This window comes from Gymnoscopelus braueri, assembly GCF_963280865.1.
Source record: "Gymnoscopelus braueri genome assembly, chromosome: 3".
In the NCBI taxonomy this organism is placed as follows: Eukaryota; Metazoa; Chordata; class Actinopteri; order Myctophiformes; family Myctophidae; genus Gymnoscopelus; species Gymnoscopelus braueri.
Window position 1 is genome coordinate 4,732,115 of NC_137612.1, and position 27,184 is coordinate 4,759,298.

Genomic DNA, 27,184 nt, shown 5'->3' on the forward strand with positions numbered 1-27,184 from the left:
CAACAAAAAAAAAAAACTTTTTTTATTTTTTTTAAAAAACTCGGGATTTCTCGTTCTGGCACTGAGGGTATAACCCTAAAACTCGGGATAACTCGGGGTCTGGCACTGAGAGAGTTAATGTGTTCCCGATGCATCACTCTTCTTCTATAGCCTCGCGTGGCCAGACAATATCACACGACACACTGCGTGGATATTAGTCTGGTCCCTATCAACGATAGATTTTTTTTCCAAGGGGCGGTTACAAAAAGATCCAAACGGACTCTATTGGTTAGACCTAACCCTCGCATCACCAGTCTTTCCACCTCGGAGGAAAGCCTGGTCTCTGTTACTAAAGACCCATATGATCCGGTCTAGGCCACGCCTACTGGGAAAAAAAAGGAAAAAACAATCCTGTTTCCGGATTGTGCCCATCCGGTTTTGCGGTGCTGCTTTGTTTTGGTTCCCCAATCCCTATTTAAATGGAATAGAATTTCCCCGTGGGATAATACAGACGCTAAATAGTCTCCGGATAGTGCACGCACATTTACATTTAAAAAATAAGCTAAACTATGCCGCATCAAGGATTTTATTAGGACGGACCTATTTTGAGGTGAGACGTGTTTCCGGTTCTGCCCATCCGGCCACTTTTTATTTTTTTAACTTCCGCTCCCGACCGGATCATATACCCGAAAAGGAATGATTCCCCAGGCTAGGTTAGACCTAAACCAATCAGAGCAGTGCTTCCTTGTACGAACGAATCAGAGCAGTGCTTCCTTGTACGTCATTGCTCCAAATAAGGTGATAAGCCCGCCCACATTTGGATACTGGGCCTTGATTGGTCCCTCACGACTTCGGAGGGAGAGAAATGAAATCTCTATTGAGGGGGGCCAGACCTAATCTGCCGAGGGCTAAAGTGCGATGCAATTTTGCAAAGGCAGATTCGTCTGGAACCAGGCTACTTCTACTATGCTGCTATAACTGAGACATCACCTTGTGTTTTCCTATGAACTTCTCTCATCCACATCATCTGACCAGACTTTGAAGAATATGGTAGGATATATGTAGGATTGTAGGATGTACTGTATGTTTTCTGTCTTGTCTGTACTTTCTGTCTTCTTTTAAATGCTGACCTACCTACTAATTTCCTATGCACTTGTGCAAATGGCTAAATAAAGTCTATTCTATTCTATTCTTATATGATCAAATCAGCGACTTGGTTTTACAAAATGTGCGTAAAACAACTTGGGAAGAGTTTGTAAAGACAACAAAACGGGACTAGAGACGTCCATGAGAGACGGCCTGACTTACCGAGTTGATGCAGGCCAGCTCTTTGTTCAGCAGCCACGGTAAGGACAGCTTCCCGTCTCCCTTGTAGCATGACTGGATCCTCTCCTTGATCTTCTCCTTGATCTTTCTCAAGGTGAACAGGCACAAGGCTGACTCTTTAGGCGGCTTCGACCGGTTCTTCTGGCCTTGGGAGAACACGGTGAAGAGGATGTCTTCGTTCTCCGAGACCCCCAGGGATTTGGCCAGCTGTTTGCCAGGTCGGGTCAGGTAGGCGTCCTGGACCAGCCGATACTCCACGCCGTCCTTAGTGCAGCCGATGGGGAACTCGACGTAGGAGTAGAACTTGGGGTCATCCACGCACAGGCGGACGATCTTGGAGGTGAAGAACTGCTCTCCGCTGGCGTCGGGGGACGTGAGTTGGGTGTCCAGCTGCATGGTCAGGTAGTAGACGAACTGCTCGCTGCTGAAGCTGTAGACATAGTAGATGTCAAACGCAGGGAACTTGGACAAGGTGTCCGAAGGGATCTTGAGCTGCGAGGAGACGAACTCGTCCTGGTAGACGAAGCTGAACATGTCGGCGTTCTCCTCGTTCTCCATCAGCTTGCGGCTGGAGAGGGTGGGGAAGTATTCCGACTTGCCGTCGATGGGCGTGCCGATGAAGAGCTTGCTGGTGGCGCCGTAGGGGGGGCTGATGATGACGCCGGACATGGTCCCCGACTCGGCCACGCTGGACAGGTAGTGCTCCTTGCGGTGGTGGGGCTCTCCCAGCTTGAAGAGGTCGTCCAGGCGGAGGAACTGGCAGATGCCCTGGGAGGTGCTGCCGCAGGCGATGAGGCGGTTCTGGGTGTAGTCGATGAGGAGGAGCTTGTTGACGTTGGGCGTCTGGGACAGGTCGTGCGGGCAGGACTGGACACTGGGCGGCGGGTAGCACTTCTCGTTGTCCACCACGGGGCCGGTCATGTGGCTCCGCAGCTTGGTCAGGTTGCTGGACAGCTTGAAGATCCAGTTGACGGAGCCCACGTAGACCTCCCCGGTTTTGTTGTGGATGGCCAGGTGAGTCAGCCCCCAGTCGGCGGGGGCGAATCGTTTGAAGGCCCGGACCTGACCTCCCGAGGGGGAGAGGTCTGTGAGGAGCAGCAGTCCCAGACTGAGGAGCAGGCACCCCGAGCCAGGGGAGGCCCCCGGCCGAGCTAGGGGACACATATCTGGGGGCTGGCTGGAGGCAAGGTTGCAGGGGGTGGGGGAGGAGGAGGAGGAGGTGGAGGAGAAGAGGCTCCGGCACCAAAGTCCCGAGTCAGGCTCGTCTTTCTTTTTCTGCTATATTTCCCCGGAACCAGGTTGGATGGCGGGAGAGAGGGAGGTGAAGAAAGGAGAGGCAAGCTGCTATTGATCCACTGTCCTTTTCTCTGCGTTGCGAGCTGTCAACTACAGCATCATCCGTAGAGGCACGGGGTTGGGAGCCCTGCAAGGCAAAAAGAAGAAAAAAAAACACATCATGAGCAGTGGTGGAAAAAGTACTCAAATTCTTTACTTAAGTAAAAGTACCAATACTGCAATATAAAAATACTCTGTTACAAGTAAAAGTCTAGAATTCAAAATTTACTTGAGTAAAAGTACAAAAGTATTGGCATCAAAATGTACTTCGAGTACCAAAAGTAAAAGTACTAAATATTTGAAAATAGCCGATCTACAAGCTCACAACGCGTCGCGATGCGATGCGTTGTGAGCTTGTAGATCTGCTATTTTCAAATAGCCTAGGTATAAAATAGGGTTAAAGTGGTTAATGTATGTTTCATTATATCATAGTTTATATCTGAATAGTAACTAGTAACTAAAGTTTTCAAATAATTGTAGTGGAGTAAAAAGTACAATATTTGCCTCTGAGATGTAGTGGAGTAGAAGTAAAAGTACTGAAAATTGGAAATACTCAAGTAAAGTACAAATACCTCAAAATTGTACTTAAGTACAGTACTTAAGTAAATGTACTTAGTTACTTTCCACCACTGATCATGAGTTACCAAGGAACATTTCCTATTGATTATGCATCAGGCAGGCAGAGAGGCCTAAAAGGCTCTCTGCAGCCAAAATTAGAAGAGGGGGAAAAAAAAAAAGTTGCGTTGACATTCACCCCAGCGATAAATAAATGATATCACATCAAACCTGAAGGGCAAATGCGTGTCGGCATTTAATTATGAAGGGAGATAGCATGGGAGGCAGAGGCTGATTATGAGAGGCTCTGTACACATAATGTGAGTCATGCTGGAATGAGTTATAGACCCACAACATTGAACTCTTTAATATTTCATAACTTCCAGCATTACCACAAGGGCTTTGGAGAGAGCGGCTGCGTTTGAAGAAGTGCCAGCGGGCACTGTTATATTGACAGCCTGCAATTTATAGCCGGGACCACTCCAAGGCTTTCCCGTCGCGGTTAGAGCGGTATCAACAAACTTCCCAGTATCCCCTTATTCTAATTAGACCTTTGCTTTTCTGCCAATAGGGTTCCAGACTCCAGACATGGCTCTCGATGGCTCACAGCTCAGCAACTCTCCGATGGCCAGAACGAGTTGGCTACCCCCCCTTCAGGGAGCTACAATCACAATAACAACTGAAGAGCTGCTGCTCCCTATCAGGATGTACAAAAGCCCCACGCGCCCAGAGGGAAAAGGGAGAATTGTTGTCTGAGACGTTGCTGCTTCATACAGCTCAATCCCCTGGAGGCTGTGTGTTGTTGCTGGTATCATCATCGCTGTTCTGAAGTGTCCCTTTGCTTTCTTGCAAAACCCCTCCTTCTCTATACCTTCCCCCACCCCTCCCATTACAGACTTGACAACCACCACCATGCAACTAATTGTCTGCATCCTCGTCCAACCTTAGCGGTCTCTCTAATTGCAGAGGCGAGCCCCGCCATTCAGCTGGTCCCAGAATGGGAGGGGGTGGTGAGGGGGTGGATTTAGCTACACATTAAGCAACATAACGCCGCATGTAAATACACCAGATAATTCCTGGAACTGTGGAGGATGTGCTCGAATGCAACACACACACACACACACACACACACACACACACACACACACACACACACACACACACACACACACACACACACACACACACACACACACACACACACACACACACACACACACGGTATCCCTCGACAACGTGCATGCAGGAGATGGGCGGGGGAGGGGGGGGGGGGGGGGGGTAATTGAAAGGGAGAATGGATGTTATGAATGGTGGGATGCCAGGATTGTAGGAGAGGAATATAGGGTTGGTTCTCTTTCCTTTGGGTACCCTCCAACACAATGGTGTGTGTGTGTGTGTGTGTGTGTGTGTGTGTGTGTGTGTGTGTGTGTGTGTGTGTGTGTGTGTGTGTGTGTGTGTGTGTGTGTGTGTGTGTGTGTGTGTGTGTGTGTGTGTGTGTCTGTGTGTCTGTGTGTGTGTGTGTGTGTGTGTGTGTGTGTTGGGGCTTTGCTGGGCGTGTGCCTCGCCGCTTCTTGACAGTCCAATCATGTTAGGGCGATATCAGGACATTAGTTCTCCTGTAAATGCTGATTATGCAAAATGGGTTCTCACAACTCTCCAAGGGGCCGTGTGCATCCCTCTGTTTCACCTTGACTATATCAGAGTGTCTGCACAAAGACTAGTTTATGACTGAACCCATCCGAGGAGAGATGACAAAGACAGACCCAATGGAGAGACGAGGGGTGAGAGCAGTGTGTGTGTGTGTGTGTGTGTGTGTGTGTGTGTGTGTGTGTGTGTGTGTGTGTGGTGGTGGGGGGTGACAGATAGAAGGAAATCAAAGGGAGAACAGGGGGAGGAAGGGGAGATGAGGTATGTGTCATTTCTTTCCCCCCCCCCCGCCTTATCTTGGTCCTTCCTCCTCCACCTCTGCTGGTGAGTGATGGAGAGGCAGACCACCTATCTGTCAATCAGTCCCCAAGGATACAGGCCAGGGAGTGTGGTCACTTTAGCAAGAATCGAGGTGCGTGTGTGTGTGTGTGTGTGTGTGTGTGTGTGTGTGTGTGTGTGTGTGTGTGTGTGTGTGTGTGTGTGTGTGTGTGTGTGTGTGTGTGTGCACTCCTGCTTGTGTCCTTCTGTCAATATCTGTATGGGTCTGACGTTTTTGTGTGCATACAGCTATGCTTCAGGGTTGTGTGCAAGCATGTGCGTGCATGCAAGGCTTTCCGAGGTATAAACGTGGACAAAAAGAAAGAAATGCATGTCCATTTTAGCCAGATTTAAAGACTGTCTGTACCGTCACTCTGATGAAGGTTAGAAGACAAACGTTGGTGAAATAATAGAAACATTATTATTTGGAGCAAGAAGCAGTGTGCAGGACTGATCTTTAGATCCCATGCCACCACATCATTTTAACCAGACTAGCACTCCCACAGTATGCCATCATAACACAGGTTTGGCAAAGCCAGGCAGATCACAGAGAAGCGGTGTTGTCCAATTGCCAGAAATGAAAAATAGAGTCCACAGACTGCACTGAATGAATAGCTCCTAAAATACAGTTCTTTATTTATCCTTCATGCCTTCTGCCGAATAAAGACTTCATACTGCAGAAGCACGAACGTCAAAACATAAATAAAGAACTGTGTTTTAGGAGCATTGCAGTGTGCTCCATTCATTTTTCATTTTTTTTCTGTACTGCACCGGCCCTACAGTTTGGATGCCTAGTGCCTGTTTGACATCATCTATAAGTCATCACATGCCACTTGAATGACCGGCGACGACATAAATGTGTCAACTTAGGATATGTAGAGTGGAGAGAGAGAGGGGGTGTAAGGGGAACGGCAAGAGAGAGCGAGAGGAAGGGGAGGTTGAGTGAAAGAAAAGAGACAAGAGTCAGGACCGGTGACAATCACAGATAAGGAGGCGAGAGAGATGGGCAGAAGAAAAAAAGTAGAGTCCGAATGTCGAGAAATCGTGACACATCGGTTGCATAATTGCTGATACCGATGTCGTCAAATGTCGATATATCACATCAGACAGACCGGCTCTATGAAAAAAAGAGCGAATGAACATCAGAGGGGGAGGAGAACGAGGCAGGCAGGTATGAGCCGGGCAAGAGGCGGGTGGGTGGGTGGCAAGCCCTTACGGAGCGGAGCCGGAGACAGCGAGGCTCAGTAACTGCAGACTGAAGGACTGAGCTGCAGTTATCAGATATAACCCTCCTTCCCTCTGCTCGTCTTCCCTGGCTCCCCGCTCTCTCTCTCTTTCTCTCTCTCTCTCTCTGCAGCCTGTGCAGGAGGATGAAACGTGGACGGCAGCCTCCACTTCAACATAAGCAGCTGCAATAAAGTGACGAGCTAGCCTATTAAAAATGTAAATTAACGAATGTCCTGCTCAACGGCACAGTCGCGCGAGTGCAAGGAGAGCAAATGTCAATTCAAAGTGTGGCGTCACTCAGGGAGGACGGCCGACTCATTTTCCTTTGTCGTTTTTCAAGAGAGGGCGAGAGAATAAGAGAGTGTGTGTGTGTGTGTGTGTGTGTGTGTGTGTGTGTGTGTAAGGGAACCAGAGAGAGGAGAGAGAGCATGTGTGAAAGGTCTTCTCTGCGGTAATTCCTCTTCATTTGTGGCCGTGCAAGGCTTGACGTAACGGACAGTGAACCGCACAACAAATTCCATGCATGGCTCTCTCTCTCCAGTTGTTTGTTATCTGCCCCGGTAATGAGACGACGGCATCGCCATGCATGCACACAACACTGTGTCCAACGACCGCACGACCGAAAAAGACATGGCGACATCACCTGAACCCACTATACTGCAACATACCAGTTGAAATGAGAGAGCAGGGAAAAAAACGACTCCGAGCGGCTAATTCCTTTCGTAAGTGGACGCCACCGCAGCCCCTCGCCCTACGGGTCCTATAGGAAGAGAGGGGTCTCCCCTCGGGGGAGGAGGTAGAAGGGAGGGGGGAGGGTTGATTGACAGAAGAGGATATTGTCAATCGCTCAGCTTCTTACAGGTTTTCCTCTTCCCCCTCACTGTGCCTCCTCAGCTTCAATTTCCTCCCGAGCCGAAATGCAGCCGTAAGGAGAAGCGCTAGAACAAGGTTGCAGGCCATATCTGCCACCATCAACAAAAAACATGTCAGTCATTTTTATTTTCAGTCTGCAGTGTGTCCGTGGCTTTGGGGGGATGATGGCCAGCAGTGATATTAGGGTGGGGTGAATGTGTGTGTGTTGTTGGGGGGGGGGGGGGGGGAGAAGTAGACTCAACCATGGAGGTTTTGGAAGAAGGGAGAGAGATGAGGGCAGTCCTCCAATGACATATTGTTTACGAAAATGTTTGAGATATTTTTTTTTGACAATTTTCACAGTCACAGTGGTGGGGGGGGGCTGTCCCTGATTCCTACAAAGTAGTTAATAAGTCTGGAGAGTGTAAAATTGGATCCAAAACTCTCAATGGTTAGATCAACATTGAGGATTTTACTGTGTACAGCTGGCCGGGTCGACGGTGAGTTACCACCAGTGGGTCTGTGCCTCTGAGAGAAAGAAATAGAAAGACAAACAGACAGACAGGGAGAAAGCGAGAGAAAGCGAGAGAAAGCGAGAGAGAGAGCGCGCACGAGAGAGAGATTCCTGTAGATAGAAAATCTCTCTCGCCCCCTCTCTTCTCCAAAGCAGCTAAACCTGTCCATTCTGATAATGGCTCTGGTTCAGCTGTGGTGCAGTGCTGATTTATTGCAGGTGGCATATCAATTATAGCACTCGCTGCTGGAGGAGGGAGAGAGAGAGAAAGAAAGAAAGAAAGAGAGAGAGAGACAGAAAGGAAGAGAGGAAAGGAGACGCAAGGGGAAGAAGAGGAATGGCGCTCAGGCAATACTCCACTGCTTCACAACATGTGGGTCACATCTGGGACTGGTGTGTGTGTGTGGGGGGGGCTAAGAAGACTGTACATGTGCATGAAGGAAGGATTGAACACACACACACACACACACACACACACACACACACACACACACAATGAGGTGCCTTAATGAATGCTTAAAGGTGGATTAGGAAATGCACACTGGGCTCACAATCAAAGGGTCTACACACACACACACACACACACACACTTTACATAAAAGCACACATTATGAGGATGCACATCCAGCCTATACACATGTAAATCAAGGCAAATGAAATATGTGCACACCCGGCACTCACAAACACTACAGGCACCCCCACACACACACACCCACACACACACACACACACACACACCCACACACACACACACACACACACACACACACACACACACCACTGAATGGGTCTCTATCCTAATCTCTCCTCCACCTATCCATTTTCAAGTCCCACCCACTCCACAGATTTACCCGGGGGCCACGGCGTAAGTGGGTAGGTGGGGGATGGAAAATGGGGGGGGGGGCAGGGTGGCAGAGCTTTGGGAGAGAGGAGGTAAGCTAGTAGGGGTTGGGGGGGGGGGGGGGGGGGGACCAGACCCCAAAGCCTTAATCCCCTCCCTGGGTCTGTCTAATCTCTACCATCACCACCATCACCACTATCTGCATATGGACAGAAGGGATTACCATCCCCCGATACACTGATGGGTGGATGGATGACTGCAGATGGATTGATAGAAGTCCCTTGATATTATGTTAAACAAATAAAAATGGCTGCTACAAAACAAACAACACAAAGACGTATTCTTTATCACGCAGCAAAGGAAGTGGGTTGCTTTTTAAGTAGTTTTCCAGCTCAAAACAGACATACTCAGCAACCCAAGTCCTATTTTATACTTTGTCATGCGAAGAGGCTAAAATAGCCGATCCACATGCTCACAATGTGTCACGATGCGATGTATTACAAGATTGTAGATCTGCTATTTTGGGACGATTTTGTCATTTTTTGAAAATGTTGGCATGTCTAAAATAGGCATGTGGGCGGGGTTGAAAGTGGTTAAGGTCTAATGGGTCAAATTACAGACACACACACACACACACACACACACACACACATGTATGCTGGTTGTTGGATAGACTAGTCGGTCGGTCATGCAGCCAGTCTACATCCAGTGACAGAACCATAGGAACTGGGCCTCCACACCGACTCCAGATCCACACAAACGCTATATATAGGCACCTGAGCACACGGCAAACATCTCACACATTCCAGAACAGCAATGAGGCGTTGCAGGGGGAGTCGGTTCATGCAGCATGGACTTTGTTAGACAGAAATAGACAATGTCAAGACAGCATGCTGAGGTCACACATTCACAATGACTACCATTATACTTATAATTACTTATAATTGCTCTGCCAGGCAAGCACATGGTGTCAAATCCATGCGGTGCTGACAAGTGACGACGTCGAAGCTATGACTGCATTGTCTTTCGGTGCCAAAATCAACAGCGGCAGCTATATCTTATATCAGACGTCCCGTAAGCAGTGGTGTAAAGTAACCAAGTACATTTACTCAAGTACTGTACTTAAGTACAATTTTGAGGTATTTGTACTTTACTTGAGTATTTCCAATTTCCAATACTTTTACTTCTACTCCACTACATCTCAGAGGCAAATATTGTACTTTTACTCCACTACATTTACTTGAAAACTTTAGTTACTAGTTACTTTTCAGATATAAACTATGATATAATAAAACATACATTAACCACTTTAGCCCTATTTTATACCTAGGCTATTTGAAAATAGCCGATCTACAAGCTCTCAACGCGTCGCATCGCGACGCGTTGTGAGCTTGTAGATCTGCTATTTTCAAATATTTAGTACTTTTACTTTTGGTACTTTAAGTACATTTTGATGCCAATACTTTTGTACTTTTACTCAAGTATTTTTTTAATTCTGGACTTTTACTTGTAACAGAGTATGTTTATATTGCAGTATTGGTACTTTTACTTAAGTAAAGAATTTGAGTACTTTTTCCACCACTGATCTTATATCAGACGTCCCGTAAACCAAGAGAAAGAGGAGGAGACCGAATTTGGAGCGATCGGACAATAACGTACCATTGTATAAATTGCAGCGTATTGTATCATTTCCTTCCTGCCTGGGCCAATAAAACGAGTTGACTGGCACGCCTTGGGACGTATAAAGATCCCTTATGAGGCCTGTTTTAATGCCAAGGTAAATCAGTTTAGTAGAGGACAAGCACCGGTGCTCTTTTTCCCGCCCGCCCCTCTCTCTCTCGCTCTCCCTCTGGCAGGTGGCCTGCCAAAACAAACGCGGTGCCAGGGCAGAACACTACAGTGCATGTATATATCTGTGCACGTGTGTGTGTGTGTGTGTGTGCGCGCGCGAGCGCACATGTGTGCATGGGTTTTTAACCTATTCAATCCGGGAATGCATCTCTATCATTTTAGATTTCTTTGGCTGTTCAAAAATAGCAGATCTACAAGCTCATAGCGCGGCACCGAGTGCCGCGCTATGAGCTTGTAGATCGGCTATTTTTGAGAAATCGTAAGCCTTTGTGCAAATCTTTGAATATATATATATTTTAAAGCAAACATTTGTAACTGTCAAATGTCTCAACAAATGTCTTCATTTTTCTGAAAAACTATTGTTGCTATATCAGTAATGTTCAAACTTTTGGGACCCCCAAAATGATATGTTTTTGGGCCGCTGAACCCCCCAAAAATATATATATTCAAAGATTTGCACAATTTGTTCAATATCTTTCAAACTTATTTGAATAGCCAAAGTATAAAAATGACACGGATGCGTTCCCGGCTTGAATGGGTTAAGCAGCCACGCGATGAAGCAGATTGAAATGCCAGTTTTAACAGCACCTTGCAGGGCTGATAGCCAGGGCGTCAGAGCAGCTACGGGGTGATAAAAGTTGATCTAGCGTTGGCCAGTGGGCTGCCCTTGGCATGAAGGAGTTGAAATAATGCTACATATTAAAAACACAGCCTAAGCAAGTGAGCCCCGTCGCTGACGGGCAGAAACCTTGTATAATCTCCATATTTCAACTTGTTTATGTTTTTTCGTAATGTTATGCCCTATTTAGTCATGCATACTACAGTGTCACACAAAAGTGTAGCAACAATAGCCGATCTACAAGCTAACAATGAGTTTGTTTGTTTGTTTTTGTTTTAACTGAAAGTGGTTAAGTCTGTCTGTTGGTATTATAAATATTGAACCAATCATAAAAAGTATTAACAAGAGCTTGCGACTAAATAATAACTTCATTCATTGGATCCATTTGGAACACAGGTTGTTTTCCATTTCCTGAAACAGTAACAGTTTTGGACATACAAGGTTCCTGCCCGACAGCGACTGGACCACAGCTCTGTTCCAAGGCCAGGGGGGAATTGATTTTTGAGGATTGTAAAAAATGGGTGTCATGAGCCCCACGGTCCATAAAAGCTCACAATTATAAAACAAACATGAGCCTTCAACCATTAACATCATGAAGAAGAAACATGCGAGATTTACTGCATGCACACACACACACACACACACACACACACACAAACACACACAGCAGCCACTATGTCTCCTCCCTGCCTCCTAATCCGTATCAATGTGACATTTGACCAATTAATTGCTTCATTGATGAAGTATTGATTGATAGCCTAACTCTATTCATGGTGTCAATGAGGGGGCCTGTTCAAGGACAGGGCTGGAAACATCACACTGCTGATCTATTAGCACATTCCAGGAGTGGAACGTCAATAAAGGCGAGGAGAACTGCTTCTTCCACAGCCAATGTGTGTGTGTGCGTGTGCGTGTGCGTGTGTGTGTGTGTGACTGTGTGTGTGCGTGTGCTCAGCTGCCACTCGAGGACAGTAGACAAACGGTGGCTACTGTACATCAAACTCGGTTACAAGCACATGCACACACTACTGTGTTTCCAGAGGTAAACTGGATTATATGCTGATGGGCGAGACTTCAAGCCCATACCAATATACAAGGGTGTGTGTGTGTGTGTGTGTGTGTGTGTGTGTGTGTGTGTGTGTGTGTGTGTGTGTGTGTGTGTGTGTGTGTGTGTGTGTGTGTGTGTGTGTGTGTGTGTGCAATTATGTGCATGGGTGTGTGCAAGAGGACACAGTTGTCCCTGGCTTCTGAGCCTGCATTCCTAGAATCTGGAACAAAGGCATGGGGTCGGTCAGCCATGGTGTGTGTGTGTGTGTGTGTGTGTGTGTGTGTGTGTGTGTGTGTGTGTGTGTGTGTAGCAGGTGGTACATAACAGCATGAGACAAACCCATTCCCCCTGCACACCAAATCCCACACAGCCTCCTACCGGCTCTCAGGATTGAACCTGCTACAATCTTTGTACTAAGTCTTGTGCTAACAATTTGCTTGTGAACTTCACTGCAGTCCTAGAGAGCATCACCTCATCAAACGAACACATGGCTCGAGGGCTGAGCCTGGGGAAATGGCCTGCCTCTCTCTCTGCGCGTGTGTGTGTGTGTGTGTGTGTGTGTGTGTGTGTGTGTGTGTGTGTGTGTGTGTGTGTGTGTGTGTGTGTGTGTGTGTGTGTGTGTGTGTGTGTGTGTGGTGTGTGTGTGTGTGTGTGTGTGTGTGTGTGGTTGAGCGATACGTGACAGGTGTGTGCAACACAACCTCATCCTTAAAGTCATTATCCTCTCTCCCTCTCTCATCTCTCCCTCTACAAAGAGAACATTGTTTTGTCAAGAGTTATCTTTCAATACCTCCTATTACCTAGTCTGCCCTTCACAATCCTTTGTTTCAAATGCATCGGATGCGACAGGTAAACCAGTAGTATTAATGGTGTAGGGCGTCGACCCGGAACGGTAAAGATTAGAGCGATCCTAATACTAAGCTCTATTCCACCCCCCCCCCCCAATGGGGACTGTCCAATGCTAGTTTAGCAACCGTTGCTATCCGCCGTGATTTGGAAGAGATTTTGTAGCTCTGGCTCCAAAAATGATTAAATATTTTAGGTTGCAAATCCTTTATATCCCAATGCAAACCAACGTGTGTGTGTGTGTGTGTGTGTGTGTGTGTGTGTGTGTGTGTGTGTGTGTGTGTGTGTGTGTGTGTGTGCTGTCAAAACCAGGGCTGTTTGTCTAACATAGGGGGGTGGAGCGGTGGGGGGTGGATCTTTGCAAACGGTTTATTGTGCTCAGGAAAAAAAAAAAAAAAGAATTTTTAACAACTTCTAACCTGGCGTCCCTATTTTGGCCCAAAAAAAATGTATAGGCAAAAATGACATGAGCTTGTAGGTCTGCTATTTTTTAATAGGACATAAGTGGTTAATGCGCAACAAAAATGCATTGCATTCATTCAGAGCACTGAGCCCCAGCATGTTAAGTCCCAACGCTCTGACCAGTGTGTGATCACTGGCTCTTGAACGCAGCCTCCATGTCATTAACACGCCTGAGAACAGTCTGTGGCCACAGAGCAGTCAAATAAATGAATCCCCATGTTGCGAGAACTCGGCCACATATATTAACATCGTGTTGTGGTTGGAGCTCCAATATTTCGAGGGCGTCCCACACCGTGTGATTGGCTGCATTGTGGATGCGACCCCGACATGCTGGACTATTTATGAACATGGTGTACACACACACACACACACACACACACACACACACAGTACTGGTGGCTGTGTGCCTCAGGCCTGTCTCCCAGGCATTCTGCTCCTGTCATTCTGATTCCTAATGACGGTACACACACATACAGGCGTGCACACGCACACAAACTCTCTCTCTCTCCGTCTGTCCTGACTCTCTGTTTGTCTCTCCTCTAGTCCAGGGGTCTTCAATGTTTTTCAGGCCAAGAAAAGCTGAGAGAGAGATGAAGCAGGGACCCCCACTACATATCCTATACAATTATGTTGCAGATTAAACTTTTTCATAGATTTAATAGATGGATTCATAGACTTGTTTGACAGCTATCATCAGTGTATTCATGTTAATGTGTATTTTCAGACATTTAACCACTTAAGGGTAAGTGATATTTTTTGGTTAAAACAAAAAGTATTTTGTTAAAAGGTTAAAATACTATATTCTGATAGTAATCATTGCTATAGAGTGTTTGTTCAGTAACAGATGTCTCCCTGAGTCTCCAGCTCTTTAATAAACAGAAAATACATTTTTCGGTAGGTGTCAAAATCTCAGCCAATCAGGAGAAAGTACAAATTTTTAAGCTTAATTTGTATAGTGTTCCAGTTCCAATTTTGTCTGCTCATTTCTTAGTGTCATCACTTCCAATTTCACTTGTCTAATCTGTATCCTGATTGAGTTCTCTATCCTGGTTGGATAAAATTGGAAATGAAACTGAAACTGAAACGAAAATACATTTTCTGTTTAATAAAGAGGTGGAGAGACAAGGAGACTCCTTTTACTGAACAAACACTCTATAGCAATGAGTACTATCAGAATATAGAGCCATTTAACACTTATTTTAACCAACGCAAATCACTTACCCTACCTTTAAACCGTCAACAGTTGTAAACTAGTAAACTTGGCCGTTGGCTCTGTACTTGATCTGCTCTTTTTCCCCCTCTAGTCTACACCAAACCTCTTTGCCTCTTTGTCCCGGACCCCCTGTGTAAGACCCCTGCTCTAGTCTTCATGTCCCATCGTGATTCGTACCACCCGGACCCTGATTCTTTCTACGTCCTGATCCTTTCCTCTACCTCTCTCGACTTCTCCCTCTCACCATTTCTCCTCTTTACATCTCCACTATCTGTTGCTCATAACAGTGCTCTCAGAAAGAGTCAAATGGTTTGCACACGGTGGTAGCTGACTGTATAGTGTGTTGACCACGGCATAATCAGAAGGTCCCTGGTTTGATTCCAGTGGGAGAGTCGTGTTGCATAATCCTTTTCTCTCTCCCTTCCTCAGTTTCCTGTGTCTCCGATATCATATCGTTGCTGTCTGGCAAACATATTTAACTGACACTCAGTGGGAGCCAAACCCCACGGTGCAGCTGGGAGGGGAAAGAGGAGCACCACCTACGTAGACACACTGTGGCGTGACTGCAGAGCTGACAACACTGCAGAGCTCAGCTCAAGGGTGTGGAGCAGGGGTAGGCAACCTTGGGCACAGGGGAGGGTGATCCCTGGCACACTGGCATAAGTGTGAGAGGTGTTTTCTTTTCAAATTAAATATTCAAAAACAGTTCAGTCAGTTATAAATTAAGTCCACTCACATCTATTATGCAAATTACATCCTGCGCATAATTCTACATTCATTCAAACTCTGACTGGGGAGGGAGTCTGGGAGATAGGTGGGTTATTGAGTCTAATGATCATTACGTCCGGATGTAAAAGAAAAAGGTTGTTATGTATAGCCTATCAAAATCAGTTGAAAATATATGACATTTTGATGTGGTGTCATAACTGTTGATATGGCACACAGAGCACAGACTATCAAGACAATGAAAACATGGCCCTTCATGTAAAAAAGGTTGCCGACCCCTGGTGTAAAAAAATAGCTGATTTACAAGCTCCCAGCGTGTTGCACTGTGATCTTGCAGATATACAGTATATAGATAAAATACTAGGGCATTCATTTACAAAAAAACAACACACAAAATGATTAATTGGAGATACAAAGTTTCTGCCCAACAGCGACCATATCTTAACTCATTGAGTGCCATAATTATTAATATCTATTTCTGGCCATTACAATTTTTATTAAAATTAAAAAATTTGTAAAACAAAAGTGCTTAGGAAGCGAGATACAGCCTTTTTCAGTTATAAGTTAAACAAGGAGTGGATGGAGCTGCAAATCTTCAGATAATGATATCTTGGGTTCAGGAAGATTTCTTTTTTTTTAATTATTCTTTTTTTTTAGTTTTTTTCAAAAACACGTGAAACACGTTAATGGCACGTTGCACCATAGCGCTAAAACACGTGAAACACGTTAATGGCACTCAATGAGTTAAAAAAACTCAAACTGGTAACTTATGGAGATTCCCACACAGCAAACCAGAACAACATTCCAACAGCTGCAGAGAGGTCCATCTCCTTCTTCTTATGGTGCCGTCTGAGGTGCACACCGTGGAAAAACAAGGGCCTTCACCCCAGCTGCCAAGGTGCTGCTGAGAAATATTGTGGAACCAGCCGTGACATAAAATCTACCCGTGGTTCAAAGACTGCGCAAACACACACAAACCTAAATACATACCCACACACGGAGCCAGGCACCGTCAGATTAGTGGTTTAGTCTTAATCTCTTGACTGTGCTCGGGTGGCTGGGGCTTTCTTTCCGTGACAAATCTGACGGTGTGTGTGTGTGTGTGTGTGTGTAGGTGGGAGAGGTAGGTAATATGTAGGTCAAGGCCATAACATATCTTATAGGAGCGGCAGACTAGCAATGTAACACTATTACACTAGCAAAGTAACACTATTACAGTGCTGTAACACTGTTACATGCTGAAACACTGTAACCGAGTTACAGTGAGACTGCGAAGTTACTGCTGAAACATGCGGTTTTCATAGACAAAGTAGGTATAGTAGGGAATGACAGGAAAGATAAGCGAGGGAGTAGGGTGATAATAACTTGACAGCTGGTGATGTGCTGGATTTGAACTCAGAACAGATGTACAAGTCTCGCACCTTAGCACCTTGTCCCACAGTGCAGAAAAAAATACCATCATCCATGCAAAAACAAACAAAAAAGACAATAGACAGTATGTTGAAAAAAACATCTTGATTGAGACGTTTGTCAACAGAGCAAAGAACCATCTGCACAGATATGTCAGCCCACTGGCCTCTGAATTGTGCAAGTGATGGACTATGCTCTGCTAATCATTACGGCAGCATGTAGCCACATGTCGTCCCATGAGATGAATCAACACTGGAGCAATACCAGTCGCAATTGAGGCCAGACCAGAATAAACCTTGCGGTTTTGCACACTTATTCACACCCCTAATCATGTTAGAATTTTTGGCTGCCCATGCGGGTTCCACAGGTGTCAAGGTAATGAATTCAGTGAGACGGTTCAAACCAGTGCATGGTTCGAATGTTGTAAATTAAAACTATGATCTAGAATGGCAATTACAGTAATGTCCACAAACGTTTTCTTTGTTTAACATATCTTTTGTATTCTCTGGAGAATGACATAATGGGGGCAATAATGCTAGCCAGCAATTCTAAATGCAAAAGATTGTTTGTAGGGTTATAATTCAGTATCACTATGCCCATCCCTGGATTAGAGCGGTTTCTGTGGTCCGTCTCTGATAGGACAAAGCCAGAACATTCCTTCACACAGAGCCCTGCTAATTCTCCCTGCTGAGTTCACCATGATGGAATGCGGCCTGCTCGGACGAAAACAGCCTATTACCAAATATCCCTGTCCTCATCTCTCCGTCTCGCTCTCCTCTTCCCACCACTTTTTCTCCATTTATGAGCTCAGTTGACCCTTGACACCCAGGGTGTTAGATCGTCTCACGATCTGGCCACTGCGCCGCTCTGAAAAACTCAGTCGGAGTGCAGACCCTAATAAAAGCCGCCACAGTCTATTATAAATCCCCTCTACGACGCTGGTGACGGTGATGCTGAGGTACAGGAGAGTTGCTTCAAGGGGAAAGGCATTAAAGGTAATCACTAGTGCCTTTTAATGCTGCCGTAAATGTTTCCTCTCTGTTTTGGACTTCATATTTCCAAAGTGGATGTATCTGTACACGGAGGAGAGCGCCCTGTTTGCAGCCAAAAGAATCATTACAGACGTCAATGGAGAGGTCATATTAATGGCTGGCTTTGCCTTAGGATTGTATCAGCATTTGAACACAATGTCTTTTTATGATGTATCGGCCACGAGCGCACGCCAGGAGGAGGATCGGCTAATGGGGAAATATTTCAAAAGACTGGTATCGCTTCCAAAATCGCCATTCGTCTGAAGCGAGTTTTCGGGCACAAAAGGGGCCACGAAGTTGAAGAGCTGGGAATAAGTTAAATCCAAAAGAGAAGGGTCAAAAGTAGAGTCTGCCTTTTATATCTGGCGAATCAATGGGATGTGTGATGAGTGGGGGAACTTTACGAGATATCTGACACCAATATAGACTATCTAAACCACAGTGTCGTGTTTTCTCTATTGGGATCGCTGAATAAAAGGATGTTGTAGGACATAGTCTGAAGTAATTTAAGTCTTGAAACAGCGCCAAAGTCTGAAGTGACTCATATCTCCTCATTTCACCTTACTGCTACTCTAACCCAGCGCGTCCGATAGCATCATCTATTAGTCCACTTGTTCAGGACACTCGTCCAACTGACCAGCTACACTGCCCGGTACTTCCCTTTACATCATTACCTCACCCAACAGATCTCTTTGCTCAGATAGGGAAAAGTTAATGCAAATGGCCGTTCTGCAGGGTTACAATGACACACCACACACACACACACACACACACACACACACACACACACACACACACACACACACACACACACACACACACACACACACACACACACACACACACACACACACACACACACACACACACACACACACACACACACACACACACACACACAGTATCTGGCTTGGTTCACTATTGATTTGGACAGCCAGTGTCCCTATCTATCTCTGTCCATTAGGACAAAATGGTGTTTCCGGATGTGTGCTGTTGTGGAGAATTCGTAAACATATCAGTTGGCTTTAGAGTCTGTTCTCTAAATGCTTTTAGATAGCTGTGTGGCTTGTGTCACAGGGCATTTGGGCAATTAATGCCTGCAAATTGTTCCTAGCATGTCAAAATTGGGGTTAATATGCCAGAGTATGAGATTCAGCTTTCAAACCATTTATGGTGTTTTCTAACTTTTAACATCAACCTGCCCATGGGACAGCAGATGAAAATGAGCCTTTTGTCTAAATCTGGCACATCACATAATAGCAATGTCAATACGTGACAATTAAAATGTGTTTTGCAGCTTTGTAAACAACTGCATATGTAGAATGCCATTAATTGACCATTTGCGCCTGTTCTTTTGTTGGTGCATGCAACAAGGAAAACCGTGAAAAGAGACATTCCAAAGCAATGAGCCACAACTTTACCACCCAATAATACACTCTCCCAAATTCATCAACATGTACTGGAACACACACGCACAAAGTCCAAAAATTCAGTGGCATAAGCCAATGCATTTGATGTAAAATAGAACCATTACATCTGACTCATTTTAGGCCAACCCCTATTATCTTCAGTCACACCATGCTGGAGCTAAAACAAAAGAAACTAGCCTATCTTAAAAACCTTAGACCCTCAGTCTGTTTCAAGCCGGTGAATATTCAAACATTGAATGTGTGGTGTGTGTGTGTGTGTGTGTGTGTGTGTGTGTGTGTGTGTGTGTGTGTGTGTGTGTGTGTGTGTGTGTGTGTGTGTGTGTGTGTGTGTGTGTGTGTGTGTGTTAAATAGGAAGAGAATAGGGGCCTATGAGCTCAGACGGTTTCCTGCTTTTTCCCCCCAGTTCGTCAGCACATATTCCCAGTCAACCGTGTCACACTGCACAGCACGCCTCACTGCTCGGCTATAGAGAGAGAGGGAGAAATCATGTAGACGGACCAATCAAAAATTAGAGAGAAAGAACTCACACATATGGCAGACAGAGGGTGTAAAAAAGAGGGAGTCGCCTATAGGAGGAGGGGAGGCAGATGTCTCCAAGTGCGAAGGAAAGACAAAACGATTATGAGAAAAAGGCTCTGGAACGGAGAGAATCAAAGACTTTGGAAGAGAGGACGGGGAGTTAACCATCAGGCAGGAGATGAGAGGAGACCGCGGCCGGAGAGAGAAAGGTGGTGGTGAAAAGAGGGAGAGAATGGAGAGAAGAGGGAGAGGGGGGGAGCTGACGATACCTTCTCAGATAGCCAGTGAGCTGGAACAGGTGGAGAATGGAGGGCGATAAGAGGAGAGAGCAGTCGACGCATGTCTAGCTAACAGGGTTGCCCAACTGTCACAACAACTACATCCAACACGGCTTCAACTTCAACACAAATTAATACCTTTTACATTCACTCCAACTTTCACAAGGACAGCCAAGTTCACACAAGCATTTAGCAGCAAGTTGTTTAAGTTAACACAGCTGCCATTTTATTTTCACACGGTTTCATAATTACGATCTAATGGCTGTACGCGCTGGCTCTCAGTAGATTTGAGGTGTCTTCTCGTGTCTTTCGTTTCTCAGGTCCGTTTTTCTTGACCAACAATGTTATTGAATGGGACTTAGATAGCATCTTATGAATGTGATTTAGAGAGATGCTAGAGTCATTGTTTACCTGGTAGTGTATGGTTAAAGTGTTAACCCATTAAGACCTGGAACTGTGTCATTTTTAGATTTGAGCTAAAAAGCATTATTTTACACTTTAGGCTATTCAAAAATAGCAGATATACAAGCTCATAGCGCGGCACCGAGTGCCGCGCTACGAGCTTGTAGATCTGCTATTTTTGAAAAATCGTGAAAATGTGTGCAAATCTTTGAATATATATATTTTTAAAGCGAACATTTTCATCTCAAATCTTTGCTTCTGGGGGGTCCCTGGAACTAGATATTTTGATGGGGGTCCGCGGCCAAATACATATAATTTTGGGGGTCCTTGACATGAAAAAGATTGAGCACCACTTATATAGAAACATACGTTTTTCAGAATACTGTTGAGATTTAGGAGACATGTAGAATCGGCTTCAGGTCTCAATGGGTTAATGCACAGAAAGTTATTAGATGGCACGTTGTTCAGACAGATCTTAGGTGTTCATTGTTTACCTGGCTGGTATCCTAGTTTCTTGAGGCACTACACGGTTCTCTCTCTGCATTGTGTTTATGGGATTAACTACCTTCTTAATTTTAAGTCCCTCTGGATACCAGTGTCTACTAAATGCAGTGGTGGAAAGTGACTAAGTACATTTACTTAAGTACTGTACTTAAGTACAATTTTGAGGTATTTGTACTTTTCTTGAGTATTTCCAATTTCCAATACTTTTACTTCTACTCCACTACATCTCAGAGGCAAATATTGTACTTTTACTCCACTACAATTATTTGAAAACTTTAGTTACTAGTTACTTTTCAGATATAAACTATGATATAATGAAACATACATTAACCACTTTAGCCCTATTTTATACAGTCATAGGCTATTTGAAAATAGCAGATCTACAAGCTCACAACGCGTCGCATCGCGACGCGTTGTGAGCTTGTAGATCGGCTATTTTCAAATATTTAGTACTTTTACTTTTGGTACTTTAAGTACATTTTGATGCCAATACTTTTGTACTTTTACTCAAGTAATTTTTTTTTTTTTGATTTTTACTTGTAAGAGAGTATTTTTATATTGCAGTATTGGTACTTTTACTTAAGTACAGAATTTGAGTACTTTTTCCAACACTGACTAAATGCCTAAATTGCAATGGTAAATATTATTTTCCGTGACGTGTCCTCTTTTAGTAGCACACACCATTTTAGCACCGTAAGCTAGGTTAGTCTCCTGTCAACGGTGACGACTTCCCTAGCTCAGTGCATCCAAGGCAAGCCGTTCACACAGAGGTGCCTGGATGTTACTTGGCCGCACCCCAAGAGGAAGGGCAGGCCGACCAGTCGGTCCAGTAGGATGAGTAACAGCAGCCATTGTGTGTCTGGCAGAGGGCACATAAAAAGGGAGGGAGGGAGCAAAGGAAGGAAGACAAAAAAAAAAAAAACTCACAACAATCCCGAGCACGCGCTCATTTGGGGGTATTCATTTCAAGCCTGCCTTTCAACACGGCAGACAGCACAATTAATAAGGCTGATACTAGCGTAAACACTGTAGTGTAAACAGTGTAGTGTCTTTGTGTTTTTGGTTTAGGCCGTATTATATGTTCCCAGGGCCTAAACATAGCAAGAGGGAGGGGGGACGAGAGGGAGGAAAGCAAGAGAAATGGAGCAGGACGAAGGACGAGGCCAGATCTGTGTCCGCGACCGACAGAAACCTCGACAACGTAAAGCTTGAAAAAGCAAGACGCGGGAGAGAAACCAAAACAGAGAGAGGCAGACATTGGAGTGGAAGAAATGCGACCACAGAGGAAGAGAGATAAGGGAGAAAGCTGGTGGGAGAGGGAGTGGGTGGGGGTGGAGAACTGGTGGTGAGTGAGTGGAATGCCAAAGACAAGGAGAAAGAGGAGAGGAAGGAGGAGAGGGAGAGACTGAATAAATCAGGGTCTTACTTAAGGAGAACCCAGCGTCGCAGAACATTGAGATAGATACGCATGGACTGAAGCAGACATAACTCTGAGCCCTTGTAGGACTATCACATGTTGGACCGCGCTCTGCGGGGCCTGGGGGGGGCTGCAGAGCGTTTCTATGCACACACACACACACACACACACACACAGATATTATGTGCATGTGTTATCGTTATATAGTTGCCCCATTTCTGTCAACAACAGCCATGAAGGAAAATGCATTCCTGGAAAAATGTACACCAGAGCCACGTATTGGCCAGATGCAACGCAATTCAATCCGACGTGCCCGAGAGAAGAATAGGATTTGTACGCTATTCCCTGCATCTGGAAAAGCGCTGGTGAAAAAACCCTTCCATCACCTACACAGTAGAAACACACGGTCCTGTCCAGCCGGAACATTGTTTCAACTACCTGAGGTTGTGCCTCGTTTTGTTTGCCAGAGATTTACCACTTGCCTCATAAAAAATTGACCGGAATATAATTGCACATTAACCCATTGAGACCTGGAACTGTGTCATTTTTAGATTTGAGCTAAAAAGCATTATTTTACTCTTTGGGCTATTCAAAAATAGCAGATATACAAGCTCATAGCGCGGCACCGAGTGCCGCGCTACGAGCTTGTATATCTGCTATTTTTGAAAAATCGTGAAAATGTGTGCAAATCTTTGAATATATATATATTTTTAAAGCGAACATTTTCAACTCAAATCGTTGCTTCTGGGGGTCCCTGGAACAAAATATTTTGATGGGGGTCCGCGGCCAAATACATATCATTTTGGGGGTCCTTGACATGAAAAAGTTTGAGCACCGCTGATATAGAAACATACGTTTTTCAGAAAACTGTTGGGATTTAGGAGACATGTAGAATCGGCTTCAGGTCTTAAAGGGTTAAGACAAACGAGGCACTCGTCGTCGTGGGGTTTTCAAGTATTCAAATGTGTTCCAACATTATTTGCTCTGGTCTGATTAAACTCTCTGCTCCATTTCTAATGCATTCCAATGTGCTGAACAAGCATCATGCCCCCCTCCTTCTCCTTCTCCTCCTCCTCCTCCTCCGCAACACCCTCCGCTGCATTCTCGGCGGGCCACCACACTCAAAGTGTTTATATATCACACCGATATTGGTCCGGCAGATGACCTGCCATGTTCAATGGTCCCCCAGGGGCCCACACTGGCACTCATATCGCCCTGATCCCCCACTCACATGCAGATTGGATGTATGGCCGAGGCATTATTTGGATGCCATTACTGTACACTGCTTGGGAATTTATGCAGCCGAGGTCTTTCGGCTTTAAATGCAAGGTAAATTGCGCCGGTAACGATGCAAGATGTGTTGATAGATATTGATGCTGCAGCAGGACATGGAACAGACTCCCACGCAGTGGTGGAAAAAGTACTCAAATTCTTTACTTAAGTAAAAGTACCAATACTGCAATATAAAAATACTCTGTTACAAGTAAAAGTCCAGAATAAAAAAATTACTTGAGTAAAAGTACAAAAGTATTGGTATCAAAATGTACTTAAAGTACCAAAAGTAAAAGTACTAAATATTTGAAAATAGCCGATCTACAAGCTCACAACGCGTCGCGATGCGACGCGTTGTGAGCTTGTAGATCTGCTATTTTCAAATAGCCTATGTATAAAATAGGGCTGAAGTGGTTAATGTATGTTTCATTATATCATAGTTTATATCTGAAAAGTAACTAGTAACTAAAGTTTTCAAATAATTGTAGTGGAGTAAAAGTACAATATTTGCCTCTGAGATGTAGTGGAGTAGAAGTAAAAGTATTGGAAATTGGAAATACTCAAGTAAAGTACAAATACCTCAAAATTGTACTTAAGTACAGTACTTAAGTAAATGTACTTAGTTACTTTCCACCACTGCGTCCGACGTGAGATTGTCTTTTCCCTGACGGGTTGATGATGCTGACATGGTTATTCTAAGCATCCCTGGGGCTGATTTGGTACCTGTTCTGTCTTCTCTCGATCAACCTTTCCTTTCAATCCTGTGTCTGAAAGGACCCAATACAAAAGTAACCTTTTGTGGCCAAACAAATTACTTCGATTTTGACAAAGTCGTGGAATTAATCCACCTCCTCAATATGTCACTGGTACAAGTGGGCCTTGACCTATTATTTGACAAACACCTGTTTGATAATAGATTCGGTGCTAAGCTGCCATCACAGCACTGCAAGTCACTTTCCACTTCCAGGTTGGCTGACCCTTCTCTTGATGTGCTCTGGGATGGGTTCGTATGATCTGTCATTGCTTGTTAAAATCCCATGTGATTTCACGAGGGGGAAAGGTTAGACTCGCGCAACGACAAGGACCTGTCACCACCAGTGCAAGCCTGCTGACCCGTTATCCACGATAACCCAAAGGAGAGGGGAAGTCTTCAAAGATCTCCCCTTTTGTCTCCCTCTTCATTCTTTCCTATCTTCAAATTCTCAACTCTTCAGCCTCATTTCAATTTCAATAGCCACCTTAAAACGGATCATGGAACACAACGCATGCATGCATGCATGCAAACACACTGACACACACACGCACACACAGAGGTGTTTCGACTCAATCGTCCAAGAGAAAGCACATTTTCCGACCGATGTGGCACGTGAATGGCGGATCCGTCAGCCGGGAGGTATCTCGGCACGCGCCCTGACCTTTCCGAGGAGCGAACAGAATGAGTTCCATTACTACTGCCAGTGTTTGTATGAAGCGAGAGGCAGCAATTACTGAAGCCTAATAAATAACAGGAGCCAGATGAAGCAACGGCACATTTCACCCGTTCTGCTCACCCAAAAGGCTACATTAGCATCTTAGATGCAAATGAAACCCCGCCTGACTTGAACCGCAGATATAATTTGCTCTGTATTCTCACTCCCTGAAGTAAAAAGAGAGCGTAAACACAAGTGAGAATTCATTCCGTGGAAGAGGTGGACGTTAATTGTTGAAAAGGGGAGAAAGAGAGCAGTTTTTGAAGACAGTGTCTCCGCTGTGAGGATCGGCCCCGTCGGTAGACTTCCTTTAATCATTTTTGAAGCAAAAGCAGAGAGGTCCAGGATCAGCCGCTGAATCTTTATTTGGACCTTATTTATGGTGAGTAGTGGCAGCCAGCAGACACTACAGCTGCCTGTCACCTAAACGAGAGATATTCAAAGGCTACATGTGGGGGCTGGCTTACCTTTAATCCATTCAGACAGGGAACGCATCTGTGTCTTTTTTAGATGTCTTTGTCTATTCAAAAATAGCAGATATACAAGCTCATAGCGCTATGAGCTTGTATATCTGCAATTTTTGAAAATAATTGTGAAAATGTGTGCAAATCTTTGAATATATATATTTTTAAAGCGAACATTTGTAACTCAAATCTTTGCTTCTGGGGGTCCCTGGAACAAAATATATTACAAATGTTCGCTTTAAAAAAAAGAATTCACGATTTTTCTGATAATAGCAGATCTACAAGCTCATAGCGCGGCACTCGGTGCCGTGCTTTGAGCTTGTAGATCTGCTATTTTTGAATAGCCAAAGAAATCTAAACTGACAGAGATGCGTTCCCTGTCTTAATAGGTTAAACGGCCCATATGCACTAAGCTCCTAAACAGAAGAGGGAAGAGACAAGAGACAGATCGTGTAGGTACAGGGTGATCAAAGACACTTTGACCAACCAGCTAAAACCACTTCAATACGTTATCATGTCAAATCGGAAGAATATGGCCACCAATCATCATCTTAAAACGTTTACCATTTAGTCTACACGCTCGCCACACACACACACACACACACACACACACACACACACCCCACCAGGTCAGACGCGTCACGAGGGATTTCAGAGCCGTCCATCAGTGTATGGATTGTTGTTGCTATACGGATGCCTCGCTGAATGCTTAAAGGTGCCTCATCTGGCAGCATGTGACCTACATCCAGCGTCAAAGCGATGTGGCTGCAAAGCTGCTAATGTGGGTTACTGTGCTGCTGGGCTGTGACCAAACAGCCTCCTCCACGGGGAGAGAGCGTATACTGTGTGCGTGTGCGACGTGCGTGTGTAGTCAGGAAAGTGTGCATGTGGGGGCAGTTACATTTTATTCACTGTCTGTTCTCCAGCTGTGTGTGCGTTTCCTGTGCTGAGCTAGGCTAGTCTCCCCCCTCTCTCTCGCTCTCTCTCTCTCTCTCTGTGTAATGTGGTTCTGATTAGCAGGCCCAGTGGCCGTGGTGGATGGTGGGTAGTTATTCCAGCTATGTGTTTGGACTAGGGGTCCTCGGGGAAAGATGTTATCTGACTGACACACTGTGCCTCGATGAGAGCCCCTCACCACCACCACCTAGCAGCACCATGACAGGGGGGGGGGGGGGGGGGGTACTAGGGAAAGAAGGGGGGGGAGGCAATGGGAGGGTGATGATGGAGAGCAAGTAGAGTGGCTTCTACATAGAGTTACAGATATGTTGATGCTCGTGTGAGTCATTGTCCTCTTGTGGTTGTTGAAAGTGCAATCCTGCACATGCAAGCGTGCACACGCACACACACGCACACACACACACACACACACACACACACACACACACACAGAGACCTAGAGCACTTGGCTCCCTTGACAAGAATAAAACTCAACAACAGTGAAACTAGATCCAAAAATCATCTCCCAAAACGGTGATGTCTAACTGTTGCTTAAGTGCTCCAAGATCTTTTGGGGAAGTTAAAGAGTCCCCCCCGAGAATCTATTTAATTTAAGACAAAAATAAAGTGCTATTTAGGCTAGCGGGGTCACTTCTCCTCACATGAAGGAACTTTTATACGTTCCTCAAAAA

The 27,184-nt window shown here is 45.2% G+C and overlaps 1 protein-coding gene across 2 annotated transcripts in view; it reads right to left on the reverse strand.

Annotated features, from left to right (window-relative positions):
• The window catches only part of plxna1b (plexin A1b), a 257,554-nt gene that overhangs the window by 207,130 nt on the left and 23,240 nt on the right, over positions 1-27,184 (reverse strand). For both annotated transcript variants that reach the window (XM_080424880.1, XM_080424879.1), the window contains exon 2: positions 1,288-2,728. In XM_080424880.1, coding sequence (XP_080281006.1) covers positions 1,288-2,469 — 1,182 coding nt within the window. In that variant the 5' untranslated portion in view covers positions 2,470-2,728. The remainder of the gene's footprint in view (positions 1-1,287; positions 2,729-27,184) is intronic.